Here is a 27974-nt window from a genome sequence, read left to right on the forward strand (position 1 = left end):
ATGTAAAGAAGTAAAACACCAAACTCTGTCTAATCAATTAGTTTCATATTTTGGTAAACACAAACTGAGAATTTATTCTGCCTACCTGGGTCAAGTACACCTGAATATCTTGCCGAAGCAGATCATATATGGTATTCTGTTGTTGATGATACATGATACTTGCAATATTTAACCTTGAAAATATCGATCTTAAACTTGATAATGAAAAGTCAGATATATATTTGTGAAACTTTAATGTTCAATTTCCTTATTCTACTAAGAAACACCCCAAACTTTACCAATTACTTTATACCAATTCTTAATCACTTAAATAAATTTCAAAGAACTACTGAGAAAATTACCAGTATCACATACATACTTACAGACATACATACATTCATACAAGCCTTTAAAAACTTTTGATAATAATGAGCTGAAAATGAAATAAACAGGAGATTCTTTGTTATACATATGAAGTCAGCATTCAGACACACACACACACACTGAAATTATCAATTTCTGGGGCTAACAAACAACCTTGACAAAAGGCAGATACACAATTACATAGGTAAATATCATGTGAAAATAATAAAAATACAAAAGCACTTTATGCCATTGAAATTTAAGCTAATGACAATTATGAAAGTAATCAAATTTCTGGGGTTCATTGAAGTGACTGGTCACTTTAGCAAAAGGGCACAGTCCTGAAGCATACATCGTACAACCCCAATTAAAAATTTAGGTCCAGAGTTGTAAGAAGATGCTTCCTTTGTTCGAGAGCTGGCTCCTGCAAGTAAAAAAAAAAAGTATAAAACATGACGAAAAGATTTAAAGCATGAATATTCGGTTCCATTCACTACCTTCTCCACCTCCAGGTATCTGTTTATTCTGGTTCTGAATAATTCTAGTTATTCTCGAAGTTACCGAAAAGAAAGATTTCAAGCAGTCTGTTGTGGATAAGAAAGAGCTTGGGAAGTGAGTCAGTTGTTGTTCGCTGATGATAGAGTGCTGGTGGCTGATTCATGTGAGAAACTGCAGAAGCTGGTGACTGAGTTTGGTAAAGTGACTGTGCATACTCCACTTCAGAGCTCTTCTGCCAACTTCTGAAAACCACTGTCCGTCAACACTTATTTACATGCATGCTTCAACCAACCCTTACATATATCACTTCAAATAACATTCACAAACAGTAAAGCTCAATAAGTATTGCATAAGATGTTTTTATTGAGATTTACCTGCTCTAGGAGCTGTGGTTTCAGTGCATTATACACGACAGCTAGAGAATGATTGTGAACGAATGTAGCCTTTGTTGTCTTTTCCTAGCGCTACTTCGTGCACATGCGGGGGAGGGGGTTGTCATTTCATGTGTGGTGGGGTGGCAACAGGAATGAATAAAGGCAGACAGTATGAATTATGTACATGTGAATATATGCATATGTCTGTTTGTGTATATATATGTATACGATGAGATGTATAGGTATGTATATGTGCGTGTGGACGTGTATGTATATACATGTGTATGTAGGTGGATTGGGCCATTCTTTCGCCTGTCTCCTTGCGCTACCTCACTAACGCAGGAAACAGCAAAAAAGTATAATAAATAAATAAATATTACCTGCTCTTATGACCTGGAGCGTGAACGTCTCTTGAATGATGGTGATTCACTTCTGCGACGATAATCATCATATCTGTAATAAAGAAAAAGCTTCCTGGATACCTTTCTATAATGCAATGATATATATTTTACATGTTTATCAAAGTTCCCTTTGAGGAAACTAGCATGTTTATTAAAGTTCCCTTTAAGGAAACTAACACCCTCTATGCAACCTTTTCATATCAAAGGTGTTTATTCAAATGTTTATGAAAGAAACCTACACCCTTGCAATATCCCACTTCAGTAGGGTGGTATCCTTACTGTAGAGAACAGTCTTATCTATTGTTTGAATCTGATAGGGACTAGTTATGCAGACATCAAAGATGACAATATTTCAACCATGCCTGGTCTCTTATGAATTTTTCATGCATTATGATGACTCGACTAATCCTTCTTACAAAATAAGGTAAAATTCAGTATAGTGTAAAGAAGTTTTGTAAACAGCGTATAACCCCTATCAAGTAACATTTTCTGCCTAAACAGAAACAGTAATGTCAGAATCAAACATTAGATAAAGAATTATGAAACCTTTGTGCATTGCTGGCAGCTAGAGAGAGAGAAAAAAAACAAATGCTGACCGCACATAATTCTACTAAAACGTAAAGTGTACTTGAAGGAAACAATGCTTTGTTTCCTTAATAATACATCCAAGCCAAACCAAATATCTAAGTACTTTGCCACTGCAACATATTCACCAGTTAATTGCATTTTTGCATTTATATTAATAATCTTTACCTTGGAGATCCACGCCGGGCAGGCCTGAAAAAGAAATGGAAAACTTGAGATTCAAGGTTATTAAAACTAGTCTGTAAAGATGGTAAAGCCATGTAGGATAAGAAGCAAATTAGGGGCTGATGAACATGACTGAAGATAAGAGAAAAAGGTTTCTGATCATGTGTAATGGAGGCATCCTGTGTGACAAATAATGAGTGAACAGACATGAATCTATCTCCAGTGCAGAGTAAAATATTATGAAGTACAAATCAGTGTAGATGCCTTTATTCCACTTTGCACAATGAGCAGAAGTTGAGGATGTGTGAAAGAATGAAGAGGCTGTAAGCATGATCTAGCCCATATACATGGGATTTTTTATACCAAACTGCCCTTCTCCAGTTTCATATGACAATGACAGAAGCACACATGGGTCACACGAATGAATCCAATCTCTAGCTGTCATGCATATTCCAAAATCAGTTACAACCATTCAAAACCAAACTCTACATTACTCAAATTTACCTTAATTACTTGACATGCCCTAGTTCAGATTACTAACATCACTCACCCCTCATGTACATCACTAACTCAGTCTATATAATGCATGCCAATTACACACCCAAATGTTCAAACATGACAGCCAAAAGCCTTTATTCCATCTTTCTTTCTCCTAATATGTCTACCCTTAATCCCACATCCTTTCATCTTAATCTCTCTTCATGCACCTCTATTCTTACTATGTCTTGAGTTGGAGTGTCTAAATGAATATAATGTAAACCCATCAGTAAAGTTGTCAGAAACATTACAAATCTCTGCACTGCCAGGACAAGAGGCCCTCTCTTAATCTCACACACAAACAAGCACATCTGTTCAGCATAGTTAAAATTTCATATTAATATTGAAATATTCAAAATCTAATTTGGCCTAACTTTTCTGAAATGTTTACTGCTTTAAAGTAAAAAACAACAAGGCATACTTTCAATCCTCTCTTCACAACACAGGTAACTTTGTATAGCAATGGTGTTTAATGTCTATTTAAAAATATCAGTTTTTAGAAAATTAAATCTTACCAACAAGCAAATTTCTTGTGCAAATATTTCTAGTGTTGCTATACAAGGCCCTAAGCACTTGAAATAGATAGTAATCAGTTATTTGCATTACCAATCTACATTTCCGATTTTACTGAGGTAATATCAAGAAAAAGGAGACATCATTTGCATACATCCAATATCTAGCTGTTATATTTGAAGTACAAAACATAGAATGCTATTTATGGCCAAGTCCCACAAACTTCTCCATGATTTACATTGTCTCATACCCCTTGACTAAACCTAATGGTAGCATACCACTTTCACCCATATCCTCCTCAGTCAACCTTTCCCCCTTAATCCCTCCACTTTTATCTTACGGTTCCTCTCTGCCAGTCTCTAACCATCCTCAACATACTCCAGAATAATACTGGTACAACCTGGTCAGCCACCTTAATCAAACTGCACTAAGACTGTACCTCTCCCTGACAATGACATTTCTTACAGTAACATCTTATTTTGTCCTTGTACAATTAATTTCCAGTACATCCACTCCCTATACTTCATTTTTGTGTTGAAAAACCACGACTCTCATACCTATAACACTGTTGGGACTGCTATACCTGCGAATATATCTTATCTCTGCCCTTACATTCCATGCCTTCCACAAGCTCCTTTAAGATCCCAAGGAATTCTTGTTCCATCTATTGTCATGTCCATTCCAGGATGAATAACATTCCACTTCCTCAACATCTGAACTCATTAAGAGATTTGGGCCCTTACTTCCTTGCTCTTCACCACCTTCACTCCCTCCCAGGCTATCAAATCCTCCCTCACCATCATCACCACATCCCCATCCCCGGCCATCACACCCTCCCTTTTCATCTCTCCTTCCACGCTACCGCCACCAATTGCTCTGTAGCCGGCAGTCACACACTGAATAGCAGAAGGCATTAATGTCGTTCTGTGGTATAACTGCTCATCCCGCCATCTTCTCTCTCCATACCTTCCATATTGCTGGCACAGTCTTCGAAGACCACTCAACAATCAAACATGTTCCCAAATATATTTCACCACAGCTGTCTGCAATTTCTATCTTGCCAAGGATATGGATAACTTACTGGCAACTATGTCTTGGGGTTAGTCATCGTATGTCTAGTAATTTCCTCACTGTGATTACAGGTAAGATCACCATTCTATTGTAATGATCCTTAAACTATCCTGTCTCACTCCCCTGCTGCACCTTACTTTTACTTACATTTACTTTCAACTTTCTCCTTTCGCATACTCTCTCTAACAATACAATAAACTTCTGTCAAGTATTTCACACTGGTCTGCTACCAAAGCCATGTCATCAAGTCCCAACAACCTTAGTATACTATAAACCTGCCACTTTGTCCAAGGCCTTTAAGTCAACCTTTTTCATCAAACACCCTGTACATGAGCTGATTAAACTGCCATAGTAACATCACACAACTTTTACCTAAAACTACTCACCATCCTCCCCTCTTGAAGACTTGCAATATGCCTTACTTTTAAGCTAAAAAACCCAATGCATTTTCTAACACATCATTTACCCATCATATCAACATCACCTTCAATACAGCATAAGTTAACCTATCATGTGCTTTCTCCAAATCCATAAATGCTACACACTAGCCAGTCTCTATTTCTTGTAAGTATTTCTTACACATACTCTTCAAATAAAAAATTTGGTCCACACATCCTCTAACCTCCTAAAACCACACTACTTCTCCCCAAACAAATGTTCTGTGCATATCTCAGTCATGACTGTCCTATACACTTTACCATGCATACCAAGCAGACTTAAATGTTCCTCTATAACTCAAACATTCATTTTTGTTTCCCTTGCCTTCATACAAGGGCACTAAACACATTGTCAGTTATTAAGCAAAACATCTTAGGCCATAAATATGTCACCACTAGCCAAACCATGGAATAGTCAGCAATCTGCTGTGACATGATTATTGCGTACACAGCCTACTGGCAACTCTAGGGGAGGTGGCATTTTGATAAACTGTTTCTTTTCCTACACCTCAAAGCTTTGAAACTCGACACCAACTCGTATCTTTCCCAATAAATATTATCAGGCATATTATAAGATGTTTATTCACTTCCTCCAAAATTTGTAAATATTTTCCCTTGTCTCTTCTTTTTCCCTTTCATTAACCTCTTTCTATTTCAATTAAGGCCTGGCCTTGATGTGGACCTTTTTCCACAATTGGAGCCTAAAAAATATAAAAAAGCCTGATGCTTTTCAAAATTGGATTTTAAATAAGCTTTTACTAACCTCTCTTTTCATTACCCTATTCACAATGACTCTCACTCAACATCCCAACTCATTCTAAATACAACACATGCATTATTATAATATTCCTTAAAATTATTCACCCCCTTCTCTTACTCATCTTCAACTGATATTTACCAATTTGCTTACTTCATTGTTCCAACATTAGCTCACTGGTTTCCTCACAGTACGGCATTCAATTCCTCCTAAAATATATTCTATTCTAGGTTCAATGGTGCAAAAGACTGCTTTCATACTATTTTCCAGCTCTCAGAACTCCCATTGCCTTCTCTTGTAATCCTCCCAATCACTTACATGCCTTCCCAGCAGACCCTCTCCTTATGCCACCTCCTCTTTTTCACTAACTTCCCCATTCTACACTAACTTTCTTCTTTTCTTTTAAACTATTCGCCATTTCCCGCATTAGCAAGGTAGCGTTAAGAATAGAGGACTGGGCCTTTTTTGGAATATCCTCACCTGGCCCCCTCTGTTCCTTCTTTGGGAAAAAAAAAAAAAAAAAAAAAAAACTAACTAACTAACTATCCTTTCTTATATGTCTACAACTCATCTGTGTCAAACACTTAACCTGTGCTCTTAAGCACTGCTTTTTCTAATTACCTACAACCCCTAGTTTTAGTTCCTCTCACTCTATGCCTATAATCACATTCTCTCCTGGTATCTTTACATCGAAGCCACTTTTGCACATTCATTCTGAAAAATGTTTTACTGCCAAAGGCTCCCACTTGAAAAAAATGTCAACAACAGGCCTTTAATATAACATAAAAAGGGGTAAAAGGAATATAAATTGGGTAAAAAATAATCAAGAGTCCTTAAGGTGGTGGCAAATTTGCTTTCTAAAAAGGGCTACCTTAATTGACAGGGAAAACATAAGGTTAAGTTTCAAATTATTACCAGTAATTCTCCATGACCATATTTTTCCAATTCTTTTATTTACTCATCCTTACTGCCTCAGTGAAGTTGTGTTGGGAAGAGATTAACTTAGCCTTTGAGAAAACAACCTTGTTTGTCCCCTTACCAGTTCAGAAACTATTAATACAGGTGATGAGAATTGCTCCCTGCTCATGCCCCAATTAGTTACATTCCATGACAAATACATACATGAGCATTATTCAGTCTCGCCTAATCCTAAGGACTTAATCAAATTACTCATCATACACAAAGCCTGTAGTTTTACATCTACCTATCAGTGAAATCTCAAATGTGTACAAGCTAATATTCTATCCTTTGACATTTCTGGGTAAAATACAACACCACTAATTCATTATCATTTCAATCAAGCAATCAGCACCCTTCAAGGAACATCTATCTATATATTGTAGAAAATACAAGGTTGCAGGGCCTTTGTTTTCTTAAGGCGCAGTCACACATACAAAAAATGAAAGGGATAACGATGGTATGGTTGATTTATCAACTATCTTCTCTATCTTGAGAGCAGAAGTTACCTATCACCTTGTGGAAGAAGAATACTCTACCAAAGTGAAAACTGCCAATATTCTTGTGTTCATTTCAATCTTTGTGAGTCTAAAGCATTCTCTCAATATATTACTCTTAATATTTTCTTATTTATGCCTTTAAAGTATAAGACCTAGAACTAACATTGTATATTAAATGCTTGAAATGGAAGTAAAAATCAATAAAGTACTCTAAAAGGAGAAATCACAATGCAATCTCATTTGACCATTACATCACCATATCAAATAAACAAGAACACTTCACTCTGCAGCAAAGCAGCCCCTTTTCAAATAATATAGATACATCATCTCTTCCATGTGGAAGAGAGCCCCAAAATGACCTCAGTGAATCTGAGCGGATATCCTGCTGTTTAGGACTACAAAATGTTGATTAAAGTACAAAATCCAAAAGATACACTGCTACCACCTGGTATACGACCACATGAAAGCAAGGCATGCGTGACCAATTTGAGGGAAGGCACAAATTTTTGCTTGCTATTGAAATAGTTTCAATGATTTTTGTCAACTGAAGTTCTTACGTGACTGCACCTTCAGACTGTGATGAAGGGGTAGATTTACAAGGGCAGAAGAAAATGAAGGACTCAGAATAATAGAAATGCAATGATGAGGAGTACAAGTGACGAACCAGGACAGGTGACAAGGGAGGAGTAGGAACCTTTAAGTGCATAATGGAATAATTCATTTGAACATTTTATATGCAGGATAGGAACAACCCTTTAATGCACAACGGAATATTTTGGCCTCCCCTCATGCAAAAACAGTAAAACGATATTTTGGATTATGAAAAGATGCATAAAAATTCTAAAATCAATAACTTTTATTAATTAAGAATAAATTAAGACAGCCATTCCTGGTTTATAAAAACTGCCTTATTAACTGAACTGGCCAGTCCTGAGTATGTACAAAAATGTTTTACCTTTTATTTCTATCATACAAATGAAAACTATCAAAGCCATTTCCTTTCTTAAGAATTGACCCTTATATTCCAGCTACCACAAAACCTGGCAACCATTGTAGTACAAAAAACATTAGAAAAATATCTAAAAAAAACATTTTTTCATACTTGATCGCAGTTTCCCGCATCAGCAAGGCAGTGTCAGGAAAAGATATAAAAGGCCACATTCGTTCACATCAACTCTCTAGCTGCTTTGTGCAATGCACTGACATCAAAGCTCCCTGTCCACAACCAGGCCCCACAGATCTTTCCATGGTTTACCCAAGCCACTTCACATACCTTGATTCAGTCCAATGACAGCATGCCAACCCCTGTATACCAAATTGTTTTAACACACTTATCACATGCAAACCTTTTTACCTTCTTGCGTGTCCAGACCCAGATTACTCAATATCTTTTTCACTCCATTCTTCCACCTCTAATTTGTCTGACCCTTCTTGTTTCCTCCACTTCTGACACAAACATCCTCACCAATTGCCTCTCCTCACTCATTCTCTCTAAATGTCCAAACCACTTCAGCTCTCACCACCACACTTTATTACTACACCTCTCTTACTCTTTCTTACTGACTCGATAAAACCACCTTACACCACACATTGTTCTCCTACATTTAATTTCCAACACTTCCACCATCATCCACATATCCTCATCTACTGCCTATGCCTTGCATCAATATAACATTATTGGAACCACTATATCCTCAAACATAACTATTTTTGCCTTCTGAGACAGCAAACTCTTCTTCCACACATTCTTCAATACTCCTAGAACCTTTCCCACCTGGCCCATCCTATAACTAACTTCCACTACCATGTTCACTACAAAGAATCTAAAACATTTCACTGCCTCCAATTTTTCTCCAAATTCACACCCACAACTAACCTGACTCTTGGTCCCAGTAAACATAATAGCTTTCTTTTATTCACATTTACTCTTAATTTCTTCCTTTATCACACTCCTTCAAACTCAGTTACCAACCTCTGCAGTTTCTCACTCAAAGCTGCCACAGTGCTGTTTCATCAGCAAACAACTGACTCACTTCACAGGCCCTCTCATCCCCTACAAACTGCATACTCACCCTCTCTCCAAGACTCACATTTACCTCCCTCACAACCTCATCTATAAACAAATTAGACAACCATGGAGGCATCACACATTCCCACCATACACCAGCCTTCACTTGGAACCATTCGCCCTCCTCTCTTCCCATTCACACACATGCTCTATAACTTTGATGAAAAATTTTCACTGCTTCTAGCAGCTTTCCTCCCACATCAGATATTCTTATGACCTTCCACAAGGAATGTCTATCAACCTTATTTTAGAAGTTAAGTGAAAAGTTTCAGAATAATAAGAAACTATACTGGAAGGAGGTGAAAAAGGAAAGAGGTAGATGTAAGAGTGGAAATGTTGATGTGAGGAAAGGAAGATGGTAGATGTAAGAGTGGAAATGTTGATGTGAGGAAAGGAAGATGGAAGGAGTATTTTGAAGAACTGATGAATGTGGGAGAAGGGGAGGCAGCAGTTGTTACATGCATGGGAATGGAGGAGGAAGGAAGAGGATACAAGTGCAGGGGCCTACAGCAAAGAGGGAGGTAAGAAGGGCAATAGTGTGGCTGAAGGTAACAAAAGGCACCTGCAGTGTATGGCATTACGGATGAAATGCTGAAGTATGGAGGAGAAAGTGTGAAAGAGTGGATGCATCTTGTATGTAATTTAGCAAGCAAACAATGTTGTGGATGAGGATTGGATGAAAGCTATTACTGTTCATTTTTCTACAGAAAAGGTGTGAAGGATGTACAGAGCAATAATAGGGGAATAAGTCTGTTAAGTATACAAGGAAAAGTGTATGCAAAGAAGTAAAGATGATACAGATATGTGAGGAATTTGGAGTATGTGTGATACTTGTAAAGATGTAAGACAAAGGGAATTGATGAGTTTAGGGATCGAGAAGCATAGATTATGCGTTAGGATTATGACAGGGAAATAATGTGTAAAGGTTATAGAGGGCAAAGGATGGTATAGATGTTTGTAGCTAAAGATGAAGTTGGGATATAAGTAATTGAGCAAGGGTAAGTGTAATGCGCTTTTTATGGATATGATAAAGCATATGATCAAGTGAATGCTTTGTGGGTTTGTTAAATATATACATATGGAAAACTGCAGAATGGTGTAAAGTTTGTAGAGTGGGAAGATAAAAGTTAAGATGGATAAGAGCATAAGTTTATATATTAGTGAGGCAGTCTTAGTGTACTGAGTTTGATAAAATGAGAATGAATATTTAATATTATATTGATGATAATGATAAATGATATAGTGGGGATGGCGAATTTACTGAATAAATGTTGAGTCGAGACTGATCGGGCAATGGGTATTTATGAATAGGTAAATGTTGAGGTGCAGTGTGATAAGATGTGAGAGATTGATGTGCTAATGAGTGTTTAGAAATTGTGTTGTAGTTTGTAGTATAGTAAGTAAGGAGATTGTGATACATATAAGATGGTATGAGAGTACAGATATGGTGGTGTTTTGAATGGTTTGTAACATGGAGAGATGGTGAGGGATTTGCCCTAGTTATCTGTTCGAGGAGGGGAGACAGGAAAGCAGAAACATAATTGATGGATAAGATTAAGTGAAAAAATTTTATTGATATTATAATAAGGGGTGATAAGAGGGCAAAATAAGTGAATTGGGAGCATGGAAAAGGGTGTGAGTGTGTCAGTGTAATGAACACGGCGGTGAACGTATTGGTGTGAGATGCAGAAGGTTGAGTGTATTTATATTGTGTAGTGAGGACGGATTGAAGTAAAAATAAAGTAATGGCATTTGAAAGGAGGCAGAGTAAAATTATATATTTTGTAAAATCATATAGAGTGAAAGAGGAAAGAGTACCAAATTGTGCTGTGGATATGGGAGGGAAAAGACTGGAAGAGAGGGAATTTAAGTATCTGGGAGCTGTCTTAGTTAACTGTGGTGATATTGAAGGAGAGATATGGGAGAGAGAGCAGTACAGGGTTAGAAAAGTCACTGGGACCATTAATAGAATAATGAAAGGTAGAGGTGTAAGTATGGAAGTGTAAAGAGGATTAAGGCAGTGCACAGTCCTCCCCTGACCTCTGCAACTGAAACATGGACATGTAGTGATGCACAGAGGTCAAGAATCCAGGCTATGAAAATGTTTGAGAAGAGCATGTGGTGCGACTAGATGGAATAAAGAAATGGAAAGGTGTAAGAGAGATGTGGTATGGCAAGAATGCAAAGGTAATGAATTGTAGAGTAGTAAAATAGGTGAAACCTAATACTTTGAGGGGGTTTGGGCATGTGGAAAGAATGCAAGCAGAGAGTATAATAGTACAATTAAAGGGGTTGGTGTGAGTGGAAGACCACCTGTGACATGGGCAAAGAGGATGGAGGAATACTGGTGGGAGAGAAACAGAGGAAGAATGTGTGGAACATTGTATGTGAAGGAGGCATATAAGGACAGGTAAGGAGACTTTTGCTGTGGCCAACACCTGATGGGAGTTCCCAGAGGGCACTGGCATAAGAGATATAGATAGACAGATAGATAGAAATTGTTCTCTTTCAAGTATTTCTCATGCATTCCTTATAGCAAATGCTTGGCCCACACATCCTCCACCACTTCTGAAACCACACTTTTCTTCCCCAATCTGATGCTCTATACATGTCTTCCTCTCAATCACTACTCTCCCATAAAAAACATTTTATTCTTATAAAATTAAAGATATACATGTAGAAGTATGGAAAATCAAAAAACTAAATCCTTTATCTACCTTTGCTCTGCCATGGTGGAGTGTTGTTGTGAGCATCTGGGGGCCGCCCAGCCAGCGCTTCGGTGCGTAACAGAGGAGGTGGGAGGAGCGAGCCATGCGTAGCAAGGGAGGAGGAGAGTGGAAGGAGCAAGAAGTGAGTGGTGTACTGAACCTAGTACGCAATTTTTGAAACAGTGGGCGGAAATTTTGTTTCAATTCATGTATGTCGCAAATAAGACATCCAAAAAAGAAAACATGCGAGTAAACATGTTTATCGAAGAATTACTGTAAAGTTTGTTTCCTTAACACTCATTTACACCAGAAATCTCTCGTATACCACCTGTGTCACAAGAGTTAAATGATAATGAAAGACAGCGACATACATGAGCCCTCCAACTGATACAGAAGCTACCAAGGGCTTGAGTGATGTATGGATGGTGTGAGAAGGCCTACTGGGACAAGTAATGTGGTTTACGAATGTTAAATCTGGTGTGCAATTCAAAACAAAGGCACACAAATATTGTCTCAAATCATGTATGTTGCAGTAGATGGTAAACCATCAAATAATATATGTCGCAGTTTATGGGTCAAAAGTTCCACATTCCTAGTTATGTGAAAAACATTATTTACCAATTTGGTCAACCCTATGTGCCAGTAGCTTGTATTAAACATGGCAACTGGTGCCGTAAAAAGCAGGCAGTCCCTGGGGAAGTCACGCAATTGTCCTCTGTGGTCACTAGCAGGTTTCTAAGGCCTCCAGGAAGCTCCAATGCCTTATCCTTTGTTAGGATTACCATCTATGATCAGTCAAAACAGCCTACAGTGCAAGCACATTCAACTTCTAGCTGGATATTAAGTTTATAGATTGACATTTAAAGTACCCTGCAACATGACAGTGCATTGCCTGTCTACAGTAACGAGAGTTATGGTGTTAAAAAAAAAGAAAAAAGAGAGCTGTGTCCCACATTAATGGCTTGGTTGCTAACCATGGCCGGCCAAGTGAACCTAAATTGAGTACAGAATTTAACATGAAGGGATATTTAGTTAGCAAATTGAAGTTCACAGACCCTGATAAGTAACAAAAGACTGACATCCACAGAATTTAAAGAGTCAAAATGTTCAATGAGAAGCTATTTTGAACCTTACTCTATTTGCTGACTACCGTGATCCTCTATTAAAAACCCAACATCCTTTTTATTTGGGTGTCGTATAAAAACATATCAATGTCTTTGGGTGACAACTTTCAGCATCAACTAAGTGGGTCTTTGAAGAAAATGGTATACAGTTGTGGCTGATAACGCATTCACTTTTACACAAAAGATAGTAAAAATGCTACAAAAAAGTTTCTCCCATTCTTATGCTGTTATTATGACTTCCCGCCAAAATAATATGGATACTCATTTTTATTAAGTACTCACAAAAAAATTAAGTGATTTTCTGGCGGCCTAAGTTCCACTATCTACTTGTCCTTTTGCCTAAGGAACACCTCGCCAACGAATTATGCCTGTTTAACCCTTTCCAGTCTTTATTTTTTATTGGTCAAAGTGTTCCAAAAATCATGACTTTTCTATGCTTCAGTTTTAAAATGTGTAGATACATAGTAACATGCAATACTTCATTTCAAATATTATCATTCAAGAAAACATATCTTCAAATACAGTTACTGTGAATGAGTTATATCAAAAAATACAATCATGATTCTGAATATTGATAAATGTATTTTCTTTAAATCTAGATTGCAAAAAGACATTGAAAATAATGAGGAATAAAGAAAGTGTGTCAGAGAAATTCATAAATCCTATTTCATTACTAGTAATAGAATAATATTAACACTTCTATTATGTCGTGACACTGCCATCAACCTGTTTTCTAAATACCCACCAGCCTCTTCAACTATGTCATCAAATTCTATTGAAATACTGAAAAATATTCTGATGTTCATCAACTGTATGAATGACAGTCTTATCAACAAAATAAGATGACTATTTTGGTACAACTCATAGCCTCGGCTGGACTATCTGGAGCTGGTGCTTGTCTATTCTCTAAATGACGTGTCAAGTTCATTAGCAAGTCTACACAGTCATCAATGTCATATTTATCATCGCTCAGCATGAGGGATGAAAATAAGGTAGAAAGGCAAGCAAAAATAAACCAAATGCTTGCTCTCCTCTAAAGAATGCCCCATTTTGCTGTCATCTACAAAAAGTAAACAATGCCTGTAGTGCCATCTATTGGAAAAACAGCACCTTCCATACTCTTACCAGATGGCAATGATTAAAAACATTACCTGAAGGCCCACAAGTTATCTTGGGCTAACAATCCTCAGATTATAAATAACCTTAGTTAATTCAGATAAAGCTTATTTACACATAAGCTCGGCCCAAGTATACTTGGGATAATAATGGCAGGGGCTAAAAGCCAATATAACTGCAAACTAAATGACCTTTGACAAAATTTTTATAACTGCAAATGGAGTAAGTGCTAAAGGAATGTTTTTTTGTCGTGACATCATCTTCAACGATCTCATCACTAATGTCCACAAATTTTAGAAAATACTTCAGTCCAATGAAGTCATGAAATCCAACATCCAACTTCAAAAATTATGCTTTTTTTTTTTTTTTTGTAATTAAGTCATTTTTTTTGGTAATCTCCTTAAACTTCCACCTTCATCATATGACAGATAAAGCCATCAGTCAACACAAGGCAAAGTATCTCGATGCATACACTGTCCTGATATGGGATATTTTACCTAATCACAAGAACTACAACTGCAGGAATATCTTACTACACAGCAAACTAACCTTTGATGAGATTATCCTGCACCTTTCATTCGCATAATAACCAAATACACTATTTCAATGTTACGATCTCTTTTAGCCACATAAACTACAACAATCTTACTAACTATTTTGGCATTTTTCAACTTTTAAACAATATGTTTTTAAGGAAACGGAAAAAAATGAAAAGTTTTCCAAATATAGTTTCTTCTGAAACTGGAATTACATTTTCCTAAAATTAATTCTGAAGATGTTTGAGACGAGATAAAGTGCACAAAATATCTGTGCTTACCCTTTTTGTGTATGTAGACACTATCTGATAGACTGATTGACCAATAATGCTGCCAAAATTATATATGAAAAAAAGGAACCACCCTATGTAACATAAATACCTTGGCGAGCGGGAACGAGAGCGCCTTGGAGAGCGTGAACGGGAGCGACCCCGACCACCACCAAAACGTCGTGGAGATCGAGACCTGAAATAATTCAAGAATTAATCATTTGTTCACCCTTGGAGAAAGCTTTTCTTCACTATTTTCTTGGATGTGACCACTTCCTTGAGACAGGAACACTGCTTTAGCATTTTGTTTTACAGAAGGATCAAGGAAAAATGATTACACTATATCTATTAAGTCCTGTGCCATGGAAAAGTGAACAGCTGCAAAATTTATAATGCCACAAGCTGTCCAGCCCTCTCCCACAAACCACCTTGGTGACAACCATGAGTAACCTGCTAGAGATTCAAATGTTCCAAGCAAATAAAAAACAAATGAACCTTCTACAGGTAAACAATCACTCCTCAAGATATCATCATCCCTGATGACAGGATGCACACCTATGCTTGACTGATAATCACAAACAAGTAGTTTGTGACAATTGATCAAATGGTCAAATACTGAGTAGTATACCGTCACAGCAGGGTGGTCGTTATGATGATCCGAGGCGCGATGAATGTAAGAAAGTGGAGCGAGCGTTGAAGGGTCAGAGACCCAAGATGGTGGGTGGGGGGGCAGGCCCGACGGTGCGCAGGCAGCGGGCGGGCGTTGGGCGGAGGGTAGACGTAGACGGGCGGGGAGAAGAGGACACATGAAGCGCTTAAGGGCTGCCCGGGTGCCATGAGGTGCCGCGCCGCAGGAGGGTCATCAGGCAACGTGATGCACACCACCACTGCTGCCAGGTTTTGGCTGACTAGGGGCCACCACCTTACCCGTGACTGGTACACAATACAACTCTCTGATAGTGAAGATGAAACTATGTTCATCCTTCACTAACCAGAGAAATTATTTTATCCATGATGTGATGTATCAAGTTGCATCACCAGTGTGGGGTCAGGTGATGAGTGGAAGAAGCCCCCATCGGGAGCTCCAACCTCCCCTACAACCCAATACTGGAAGCCCACTGTACATGCGGGCTGACGCTGCTGCTAGCAGTGGTGGTGGTGGTGGAAGTACTTGTGGTGGTGGTGGTGGTGGTGGTGGTGGAGTTCGTGGTGGTGGTGTGGTAGCAACAGTAGTAGGAGTAGATGGTGGTGGTGGAACAAGAAGTAATTTGGGCGAGATAGTCCTGTAATGGGCCACACACCACAATTAACATAAATTCTCCAAATACAAGTTTTTTGTACTCAAAAAGTATGAGCTGTTACTTCTTTTTACTTAAAAAGTATGAGCTGTTATTCTGAGGACAATGTAATCATTTATGAAAAGACTGGAAAATATCTCAGGATACTGCATGCTCAGGGGTTAATAACAAAAAGACAAATAAGTAATTAAAAATACAAATCACAGAAGAGAGAACCCCCAGTGAAACCTGAAATCAATACCTTTCAAAAGATACGTAAGACCCTGAACACACATTATGTCCCCTAAAATGGCCTGTAGTGTATTACCACTGTAGGTGAGGAGCTTCCACCCTTAAGAACTTTCCCTTTCCCAAACAAGAGATTATCACCAACCTGTTACGACAACATAGCTTCCTCTACACAATGGTAATAACAAGCTCCACCAACCTTCACCATCCAGATTATGGTCATTATGGGAAGGAACATCTGATGACTTACATCAACATGTATAGTTGGACTAACTATTTCGTGTATTCTCCCAAAACCAAAGCAGGATATCATATGCAGAATCTTGTGAAATTTTTGTCACTGTTTTCACAAAATGACCCAATATCAATGATCAAACCCCTAGTTGTTGAATTCCACACTGAGGTTATCATCTACTAAGAGACTGAGTTGCCATTTCCTTGCACTAGAGTACAAGAATGTTTAATAATTCTGTTAATTACCAATAAAAGTTTTTGTAACAAAGAGAACACGTGTAAATGGCATAAAGAGGGGGGAAAAACATGAGAAAAACTTAAAAGAAAAAAACTGAAAATACGAGACATCAAAAAACTGTGACATTCGAAGAATAAGCTGGAACTGTAGCAGACAACTAAGTGGTACTATTGAGCAACTGTGGCTAAAGAGAACCAACAAAGGAAATATAAAAGGCAAGAGACAAGGAAAACTGCTTTCTCGTAAGAATAAGAAAGAGAGTGAGTGACACACCACCAAGTGGTGCTGTTGAACAAATGTGTCCAACTAGAACTTTGAATGCAATGCAGGGCAAGCCCTTTGATCACATGAAAATTCAATAAGCTTATTCTGTATATACTTCAGACTGATTTCCTCATAGTATTTAATAATATCCCAGTTATATATATAAATACATTATAAACTGCCAAAACCAACATTAGCATGTCAGACAAAACCATATCACTCTGATAACAACCAAGACTTTTAGTTTTTTACAACTGTTTGCATTTACCCTATGTCAGCAGGGTAGTGCCAAGAAGAGATGGAGCACAGCCTTATTTATTCACATCCACTTTCTCATATGCATAATGAACCAAAATCAGGGTCTTTCTATCCAAAGCCAAGCCCTACAGACTGCTTTGTGGATTCCCCTGACCACTTTGCTTTACATGCTTTAGCTCACTAACTACACATCATTCCCTATATCATATCTAATTTGCTCTTCCCCATACATGCCTCTCAACCTCCTGCAAGTTCAGGTCCTGATAACTTGTCTTTTATTCCATCCTCCCGTATCCTTCTCAGGCTACCCAATTCAACATACACATTAACTAAATTTCCTTATGTCAAATACTTCCAAACTCAAGACACCAACTTCTGAAGTCAAGTCTACCACAAAGTCTGTCATCTACAAGCCACATGATTCACCTCCCAGACCCTCCCCATTTAATTACAGACACACCCCTCTACCAAACCCTAAGTATTTACCTCCCTCACCACCCAACAAAAAACATGTTATACATTCAATGGTGACACTGCACATCCTTGAAGTAGACCTACCCTCACTTAGAACCACTCACCTTCTTCCTCATATATATGCCTCATTCTCTGCATAAAAACTCCTCACTGCTCCTAGTATCTTTCCACCCAATTCATATATTTCCAGTAAACAAAGCATCTCTATCAAGCAAATCATATGCTTTCTCCAGATCCTTAAAAGCCACCCATTCTTTTTTTAAGTAGTTCTAATACATTCATTAAAGCAAACACCTGGTCCACACAACATCTCCCACTTCTAAATACATTGTTATTCCCTACTCTGATGCTCTGCGCATGCTGCCACCCTCTTAATCATTATTCTCCCATACAACTTATCAGATATACTCAACAAACTTATACCTGGAATACAAAGACACTTTTGTCCCCCTTCCCTTTACACAATGGCAATATACAGGCATTCCACCAGCCCTCCATCACCTTACCTTGAGCCATACATATAGTGAAAATCCTCCTAAACAGTCAGTAACACTAATTCCCTTTCTTGAAAATTCAACTGAAATTCCATTTATTCTAGCTGTTCTGCCACACTTCATCTTATGAAAGGCTTTCATCATAACTTCTGACATAACTCCCTAACTCTGTGTATCTCCATGTCCCAAACACCCCATATCTGTCACTCAGTCATCTAACACATTCAAGAGTCCTTCACAACACTCATCCCATCTCCTCTTCATATCTTTGCCAATTATCATATCTCCAATTTCCTATAATGATCCTTGCAACTGTTCATGTTGTTCTCGCTCCATTCACATCAATCCAAAACATTATCTTATACTCCCTGAAATTTGCAATCTCTCACCTCATCTCACAATCTGCCCATTTTTTAGCCTCAGCACCTTCCTCTTAACCTCCTCCTCATTCTTCTTGTTCATCTCCTAATCTCTCACACTCCCTTACTGCAGGTAACACCATACACCTCTGTTTCTCTCAGGAGCAACTTCCTCCTCCCACTACTCACTATCCTAACTTGTATACCCACATCCCACCTTCTACATGCCATCCTCCAACTCCTCACAGACTTACATGTTTTATCTCACAATCTGCCAATGTCCACAATCTCTCCTGTACCTTATCAAAGAAGCCTCTTTTCCATGCTCATTTATTTTTCACCACCTATTCCCACAAATATCATATCCTCTTTACTAAAGCCAAAACAAACTTTATCCACTGCCAACACCAACAAGTGATCAGACATCCCACCAGCTGCCCATCTTACCACATTTACATTGAAGAATCTCTCCTTAGCATGCCTGTTAGTACAAAAAATGAAAATTTCTGCAAGAAAGTATGAATATGTACGTATATATATGTATATGTGCATATGTGTATATGCATGTGTATGTGAGAGGACGTGTCTTTCTTTGTTTCCTGGCACTACCTTGCTAATGCGGGAAACAGCAATCAAATATGAAAAAAAAAAAAAAAAATTCTTTTGTCTGTTTCCTTGTGCTACCTCGCTAACGCGGGAGACAGCGACAAAGTATAATAACTAATATAAAAATAAATATGTACATGTGAATATATGTATATGTCTGTGTGTGTATATATATGTATACATTGAGATGTATAGGTATGTATATTTGCATGTGTGAACGTGTATGTATATACATGTGTATGTGGGTGGGTTGGGCCATTCTTTTGTCTGTTTCCTTGCGCTACCTCGCTAACGCGGGAGACAGCGACATAGCAAAGCAAAATAAAATAAATAAATATGTATATATACATATATATATATATATATATATATATATATATATATATATATATATATATATATATATATATATATATAAGGTGTTACCAAACTACCCCTCCTTCATGTTACACCACACGAGAAGTCACCTTTGGCGAGGCTCTATTAAAGGGAGTAAAGTCTCATCAATAAAGTTCTCACTCCAAAGGACTTCTTGTTTCTATGCTATTGGAAATATCACCAAGACTCTTTCATAGAAATTGGTCCTGGGGAAATTATGTATAAACTACTCACTCCCACTGAACGAGACATCACCTGTTCTAGGTATTGCACATGACATATACATAACATTCACTCTCCACAACAAAAACATCAACAAAAAAAGCCACACACACACACAAAATAAATGCCCACAGAACACTTTCTGAAACAAGATCTGGACAAGAAACAATCTCTTCACATGTTTCACAAACAATTCATTTGCTTCACCCTGATTGAACTGCCCACTCATCTACCCTCGAAAACAAATACAACAGCAAAGAAAGGCTAAAAATTAAGCTGTTAGAACAATATATAATTGCCTAGCAACAACTATCATCAACAACAAAACAAAGAATCAAAAACAAATACAATAAAATCCCACCTCAATAGGCTCAGCCCTAATCCTTCACAAGAGCAGTAGGCCCCTCCCATCCAAACTACTCCAAAGCTAATCACCAACTCCTAAAAATAAAAAGCTTAACACTACCTCACATTTCAGCAATCTCTATTTACAGATGTCCCCACACTACTACACAAACACAACACTTGCATAATGCATCCACACTGTAATGACCAAACAAGCACTAAACAAATGCCCTCCTAACTCTGTCTTAAAAGCCAACTCAACCGTATGAATCTACATTCCCCAGCCATACACAAAATATTCACTCCTATCTATACTCAGGACATCGCTTATCCCTTTAACAATACAAAGACTGATTCAACATATACTAAGACCCTTCATGTCTATGACTCAACTACAACAATGAAAGTGCCAAACACTCTTCCACACATTACTACAACTTAAGACACACAGTCCTGCCCGGTGAATGTGACTGGTTTCCTGAGCACTGCAGGAAAACCATAAGGAGAAAAGGGACTCCTCAGGCAAGAAGTATGCATGTATGAATATGTATGTAAACATGTGTCTACAGTTAATTCTACTTCTCTGTTCATGTGCATATTACATGACAAAATATTTCAGTGGAAAACTTTTTTGCCGTAGTTTTATCTTCAACCTGATTCACATACTAAATTTACCTTTCTAGGAAAATAAAATCCCTCTTTAGCCATATAGGACATGATTTTGCACAGCACTGTAAAGTTGATTTTAACAAAATTACTTAACACTTAAGTTCACAGATTTTAGGGTTGCTAAAATGATACTGAAATCATGAGAAAATCAGTTCTGTGGCATATACAGCTAACTCAGTGATATCAAAATGATCTAGAAAGCTCTATATCTTACAGCAGTGCTTCCAATAGTGGCTAAAAGACCAGTTTTTTATCCTTCAACTTATCACTTCAAAAATAAGGATACAACGAATTTCAGTGTACCTAGAGCTGCAGACCAACAACATCCACAAACAGCTGAGTGAGGATTATGGCAGAAAACTGACCTACTATAGCTGGGAGGGACCTGAAAAAATATGGCTATATTCACGGCAAAAATGTCAAATTTTGTGTAAGTGAATACAAATCCTACATTACATCTAAAAACCTAACAAATATGCAGCCCCCACCAAGAGTGAACAAATAATTTCTGTAATCTAAGACAGACCTAAAACATGATAATAAAGAACTAATGATCTTTACCTGGACCTCCTACTACCATTACCACCTCGTCGAGGGGGTACATGAAAGCGGTCACGTCGAGAGCGACCTGTCGACATCTCCACCTTCACACGCACACCACACAGCCGCCTGTAATACAACACTCTAAAGTCTGAGAGAAATGAACACAACCAAAATGAGCATGACATACCTTATATGACGACAGGCAGACTGTCTGTAAATTGCCATTTCATAAAAGCAAGAGAGACAAAGGTCACAGTTTGAATTACATTGCTATAAACATGAGTGTACCTGGTAAATAATGTATGTATGTATGTGTGTACATATATATATATATATATATATATATATATATATATATATATATATATATATATATATATATATATTATCCCTATGGATAGGGGAGAAAGAATACTTCCCACGTATTCCCTGCGTGTCGTAGAAGGAGACTAAAAGGGAAGGGAGCGGGGGTCTGGAAATCCTCCCCTCTCTCTTTTTTTTTTTTAATTTTCCAAAAGAAGGAACAGAGAAGGGGGCCAGGTGAGGATATTCCCACAAAGGCCCAGTCCTCTGTTCTTAACGGTACCTCGCTAAAGCGGGAAATGGCAAACAGTATACAAGAAAAAGATATATATATATATATATATATATATATATATATATATATATATATATATATATATATATATATAGATATATAAGTTTGTTGTGTGAGGAAGTACCAGGAGAGACTGAGTACAGAATGGAAAAAGGTGAGAACAATGGAAGTAAGGGGAGTGGGGGAGGAATGGGATGTATTTAGGGAATCAGTGATGGATTGTGCAAAAGATGCTTGTGGCATGAGAAGAGTGGGAGGTGGGTTGATTAGAAAGGGTAGTGAGTGGTGAGATGAAGAAGTAAGAGTATTAGTGAAAGAGAAGAGAGAGGCATTTGGACGATTTTTGCAGGGAAAAAATGCAATTGAGTGGGAGATGTATAAAAGAAAGAGACAGGAGGTCAAGAGAAAGGTGCAAGAGGTGAAAAAAAGGGCAAATGAGAGTTGGGGTGAGAGAGTATCATTAAATTTTAGGGAGAATAAAAAGATGTTCTGGAAGGAGGTAAATAAAGTGCGTAAGACAAGGGAGCAAATGGGAACTTCAGTGAAGGGCACAAATGGGGAGGTGATAACAAGTAGTGGTGATGTGAGAAGGAGATGGAGTGAGTATTTCGAAGGTTTGTTGAATGTGTTTGATGATAGAGTGGCAGATATAGGGTGTTTTGGTCGAGGTGGTGTGCAAAGTGAGAGGGTTAGGGAAAATGATTTGGTAAACAGAGAAGAGGTAGTGAAAGCTTTGCGGAAGATGAAAGCCGGCAAGGCAGCAGGTTTGGATGGTATTGCAGTGGAATTTATTAAAAAAGGGGGTGACTGTATTGTTGACTGGTTGGTAAGGTTATTTAATGTATGTATGACTCATGGTGAGGTGCCTGAGGATTGGCGGAATGCGTGCATAGTGCCATTGTACAAAGGCAAAGGGGATAAGAGTGAGTGCTCAAATTACAGAGGTATAAGTTTGTTGAGTATTCCTGGTAAATTATATGGGAGGGTATTGATTGAGAGGGTGAAGGCATGTACAGAGCATCAGATTGGGGAAGAGCAGTGTGGTTTCAGAAGTGGTAGAGGATGTGTGGATCAGGTGTCTGCTTTGAAGAATGTATGTGAGAAATACTTAGAAAAGCAAATGGATTTGTATGTAGCCTTTATGGATCTGGAGAAGGCATATGATAGAGTTGATAGAGATCCTCTGTGGAAGGTATTAAGAATATATGGTGTGGGAGGAGAGTTGTTAGAGGCAGTGAAAAGTTTTTATCGAGGATGTAAGGCATGTGTACGTGTAGGAAGAGAGGAAAGTGATTGGTTCTCAGTGAATGTAGGTTTGCGGCAGGGGTGTGTGATGTCTCCATGGTTGTTTAATTTGTTTATGGATGGGGTTGTTAGGGAGGTAAATGCAAGAGTTTTGGAAAGAGGGGCAAGTATGAAGTCTGTTGGGGATGAGAGAGCTTGGGAAGTGAGTCAGTTGTTGTTCGCTGATGACACAGCGCTGGTGGCGGATTCATGTGTGAAACTGCAGAAGCTGGTGACTGAGTTTGGTAAAGTGTGTGGAAGAAGAAAGTTAAGAGTAAATGTGAATAAGAGCAAGGTTATTAGGTACAGTAGGGTTGAGGGTCAAGTCAATTGGGAGGTGAGTTTGAATGGAGAAAAACTGGAGGAAGTGAAGTGTTTTAGATATCTGGGAGTGGATCTGGCAGCGGATGGAACCATGGAAGCGGAAGTGGATCATAGGGTGGGGGAGGGGGCGAAAATTCTGGGGGCCTTGAAGAATGTGTGGAAGTCGAGAACATTATCTCGGAAAGCAAAAATGGGTATGTTTGAAGGAATAGTGGTTCCAACAATGTTGTATGGTTGCGAGGCGTGGGCTATGGATAGAGTTGTGCGCAGGAGGATGGAGGTGCTGGAAATGAGATGTTTGAGGACAATGCGTGGTGTGAGGTGGTTTGATCGAGTGAGTAACGTAAGGGTAAGAGAGATGTGTGGAAATAAAAAGAGCGTGGTTGAGAGAGCAGAAGAGGGTGTTTTGAAGTGGTTTGGGCACATGGAGAGGATGAGTGAGGAAAGATTGACCAAGAGGATATATGTGTCGGAGGTGGAAGGAACAAGGAGAAGAGGGAGACCAAATTGGAGGTGGAAAGATGGAGTGAAAAAGATTTTGTGTGATCGGGGCCTGAACATGCAGGGGGGTGAAAGGAGGGCAAGGAATAGAGTGAATTGGAGCGATGTGGTATACCGGGGCTGACGTGCTGTCAGTGGATTGAATCAAGGCATGTGAAGCGTCTGGGGTAAACCATGGAAAGCTGTGTAGGTATGTATATTTGCGTGTGTGGACGTATGTATATACATGTGTATGGGGGGGTTGGGCCATTTCTTTCGTCTGTTTCCTTACGTTACCTCGCAAACGCGGGACACAGCGACAAAGTATAAAAAAAAAAAAAAATATATATATATATATATATATATATATATATATATATATATATATATATATATATATATATAATATTTTCTTTTAGATCAATAAATGCCATATACAAATCCCTCTTTTTCTCTATGCTTTTTCCACACATTCTCAAATGTTAACATCTGACTTCTAACACCTCTAAAACTACAATATTCTTCCCAATTCTGATGCTCTGTATACATGCCTTCACAGGAAACAATGAACAAATATGAGAGGAAAGATATACATAAGGATATATATACACATTTACAGTTATTACTGGACTCTGTAGGCATTCATTTACGCAAGTGAAAAGTCAGCTTCATCAAGGCACTCATTCAAAGTACAGCTTCATCAAACATTTTACTTTAGTGCTTTAGTGAAGTTCATCATTTCCTTGCTATTTGGAGCTTCAGGAACTCCTGGAAAAGGGATCCTGAAGTTACTCTAGGACCCTTTGAAGACAAGGAGTCCTAGGATAATAACAGAGAAACATGAAACTGCAATTTGTTGTTCAGGGGGTAATATTTTTGTACGTACTCCACCGATAAAAAAGAATTCTATAAAACCAACAGCATAAAGAACTTACGATCCATCCAGAGCACGAACTGAATCTTCAGCATCCCTCGGATCTTCAAACTCGACAAATGCAAAGCCTGGGGGATTGCGAGCCACCCAAACGTTTACCAGAGGCCCATACTTCGAAAAGGCGGATTCCAATTCATGTTTGGCATCAGCATTGCCAAGATTGCCAACATAAACCTTGCAATCATTCCTCATCCTTCTGAAAAAAAAGTATTAAAATAATCAAAGAAATAATTCATACATAATTCATACACAAAATCTACTGCTAAAGTACATTAATTTCCACAGAAAGGAAACGAAGCACTACTTTATCAATGGACAACCAAAACTCAACAGCTAGAAGACAGGCAAAGGCAGACTACTCAAGCTACATATCCACTGTCCTAAAACCAAAAATAGGGCAACACTAAAGGCACGTCCACCAACTGGTATTACCTATCCTCATGCATCTACCCACAGTCATTCCCAGCTGCTTCGTCCACATCTCCACATGCTCCTAAGATGATTTGTGGGATTCAAAACACTGATATAACCTCCCCATCTATATTAATGGATATTAAATAACTTGAACATTTCAAAGAATCTGATAAAATAATAAATATATATAGATGAAATGACCAGATGACTGTGTGTGTGTGTGTGTGTGTTTGTGAAGGCTAAATCACAAATCAGCAAGTTCAAACTTAATCAAACTTTACAATACATTAAATATTTTGCAGACTATCTGGCTCATCAGGTGTGAACATTTCAAAAAGTTTCAAATCCCAACAACAGCACATAGGATTGTAAATCATGTTATATATGGTATATAAAATACAAGAAATCAACAGAACCTATAACTTTATCTAGTCCTAGCTGAGGTTAAAGTGATACAGACCAACATTCTTTTAATCACCTGCTTCTGGGAATCACATAGACACTTACTGCCCAACTTGTTGACATCCAGTGCCATATGTGCAGTACTATAAGTATGAATGGTATTTCTACTACGTTAGGTAAGGTTTGCTTGTGTTCCATGTATTCCCTGTTATGTTGACTGGCTGGCAACACTTCAGCCCCAGCTGACATTTTGACCACTAATACTTATCAACATCTAAACCTCTACTATCCACCACTTCAACCCTTCCAATAGTTAATGTTGAATCTCACACAAAATGATTTGTCAAATGTTCACAGTGCATATAGTCCATGGAGATATGGAACATTTACAACAAAAGTAGCCGGAGGAAGGGTCAAAGTGTCAAAATAAATTGGGACAATGTCCGTGGGTGGAAAGCGTTTGGCATTCACAATGTTTAACATTAATCAAACCCTCAATTTTTCAATCACAGAGGAGTTCACAAGCACAAGTCACACATGAATAACACTTCGTTGATCCAGTGCACCCAGATATTCATTCTAATACTGAAGTTAAGCGAATGCATGCCAAATATAAACTTAAAATCACTTGAAACCATCAAAAATTATAATGCTCGTATCTGATGAACTCATGCACAGGAGGAATGCTGGGCATTTCAAATTCAGTGTGATGTTAAACTATATGTGAATTTCAACCTATGTAAATTGGTAAGTTACACATGGAAAAACAACTAGCTAGCGAAAACTTCACCAAAAAATCCATAGCAGTCCACCTTTTTCATCTTATATAAAAGTTTTAAATAATCAAAAGCAAAATATGGCTCCAATCAATTCAAACACCCAATATGCAGGTATACCCTTCTATCGCCTTACTAAATACAGTTAATTGAAATATAATGTTCCAATTCAAGTTCAACAAGCTATTGTATTCCCTTAAAACTACACAAGCATTGCAAAACAAAAACCACACATTACCTATAACTAAGAGCACTGCGAGGCTAATCTTTAACCCATAACTCACCACCATATATAAATACTTACTGTAATGGATGCTATAATAGCGTCTCTGTACTACTGATAAAGTAATGCCATATGACTACGCCGCAAGATGTTAACCAGACACCAAGCAAGCCAATCCCATTTATCAAAGCCTGTTTCTAAATATCAAACAAGATGACCAAATCACTCGATGCTGTGAAGAAGAAAAAAAAATCGTATTTCCACGCTTTCTCTAGAGAGACACAAAAATAAATAATTCCCTTCCTTTACGCTGTAGGAACCATTATATTATCCAGAACCTATATGGGTGGCGAAAAACCATTAGTATTTTCCAATGAAAAAAAAAATAACAACAGTTGGTTTTGAGTTCAGGCATATACTGTGAAGGAAATACCAAGAGCTGTAGGCAGATGCGATTACTGTGGGGCAGACAAACTGCCTCCTGGCTTCTCCATTGCACCTCTGGTTTCAGGGCCGTCTAATGCTCACATGCCGCCTCTGATACTGATGAAATTATAAAAACACCTTGCCCGAAGCTTGAAAGACTTAAATAACAATAAATTGAGCAACTCATAGAACTTGCCTGACGATAACATGCACTAAAAAGATACAGCGCACAGAGTTCAAAGCTTTCCTTGTAAACGTACGCTTGGCCAAGAATGAAGCCAAGGACGCGCTACTGGAGCCGGGACGACGCTTCTTCCGGCGACCCCTGGCAACCTAACAACTGGTGATGCCACTACAAGATGGCGCTCACTCACACTCTTCCACCACCCAACCTATAAATCCCTTCCACCAATGACCAGGCTTGCATTTTCATTCAAGTAGTTTCAGTCAGGAAGGTTTGGTCATTTTTTTTGTAAGGCTAGTTTTGAGATTTTGTCTACCAATAATCAGCATCAACCTGACCGTTTCCTCATTGATCATAATAT

The 27974-nt window shown here is 38.2% G+C and overlaps 1 protein-coding gene across 11 annotated transcripts; it reads right to left on the reverse strand.

Moving 5' to 3' along the window:
* Positions 1 to 216: 216 nt before the first annotated feature.
* Positions 217 to 27782, reverse strand: LOC139759592 (RNA-binding protein 1-like). Of its 11 annotated transcripts, XR_011715112.1 has the most exons (9): positions 27626 to 27782; positions 25190 to 25384; positions 21587 to 21694; positions 15587 to 16241; positions 15071 to 15154; positions 11923 to 11979; positions 2369 to 2392; positions 1595 to 1667; positions 217 to 766 (listed from the first exon to the last, which is right to left on the reverse strand). XR_011715112.1 is itself a non-coding variant. In XM_071681887.1 (8 exons), exons 2-7 carry the CDS (start codon positions 25378 to 25380, stop codon positions 1601 to 1603), a joined length of 531 nt encoding a protein of 176 aa, XP_071537988.1. In that variant the 5' UTR covers positions 25381 to 25384; positions 27626 to 27782; the 3' UTR covers positions 217 to 766; positions 1595 to 1600. The 11 variants fall into 11 exon arrangements, 7 of the variants coding, with proteins under 7 accessions (XP_071537988.1, XP_071537992.1, XP_071537990.1 ...); XR_011715111.1 differs by lacking the exon at positions 11923 to 11979; XR_011715113.1 differs by lacking the exon at positions 11923 to 11979 and having other exon boundaries at positions 25190 to 25381; positions 27626 to 27772.
* Between the last annotated feature and the right edge of the window lie 192 nt (positions 27783 to 27974).

This window comes from Panulirus ornatus, chromosome 33 (assembly GCF_036320965.1).
Source record: "Panulirus ornatus isolate Po-2019 chromosome 33, ASM3632096v1, whole genome shotgun sequence".
Taxonomy (NCBI): Eukaryota; Metazoa; Arthropoda; class Malacostraca; order Decapoda; family Palinuridae; genus Panulirus; species Panulirus ornatus.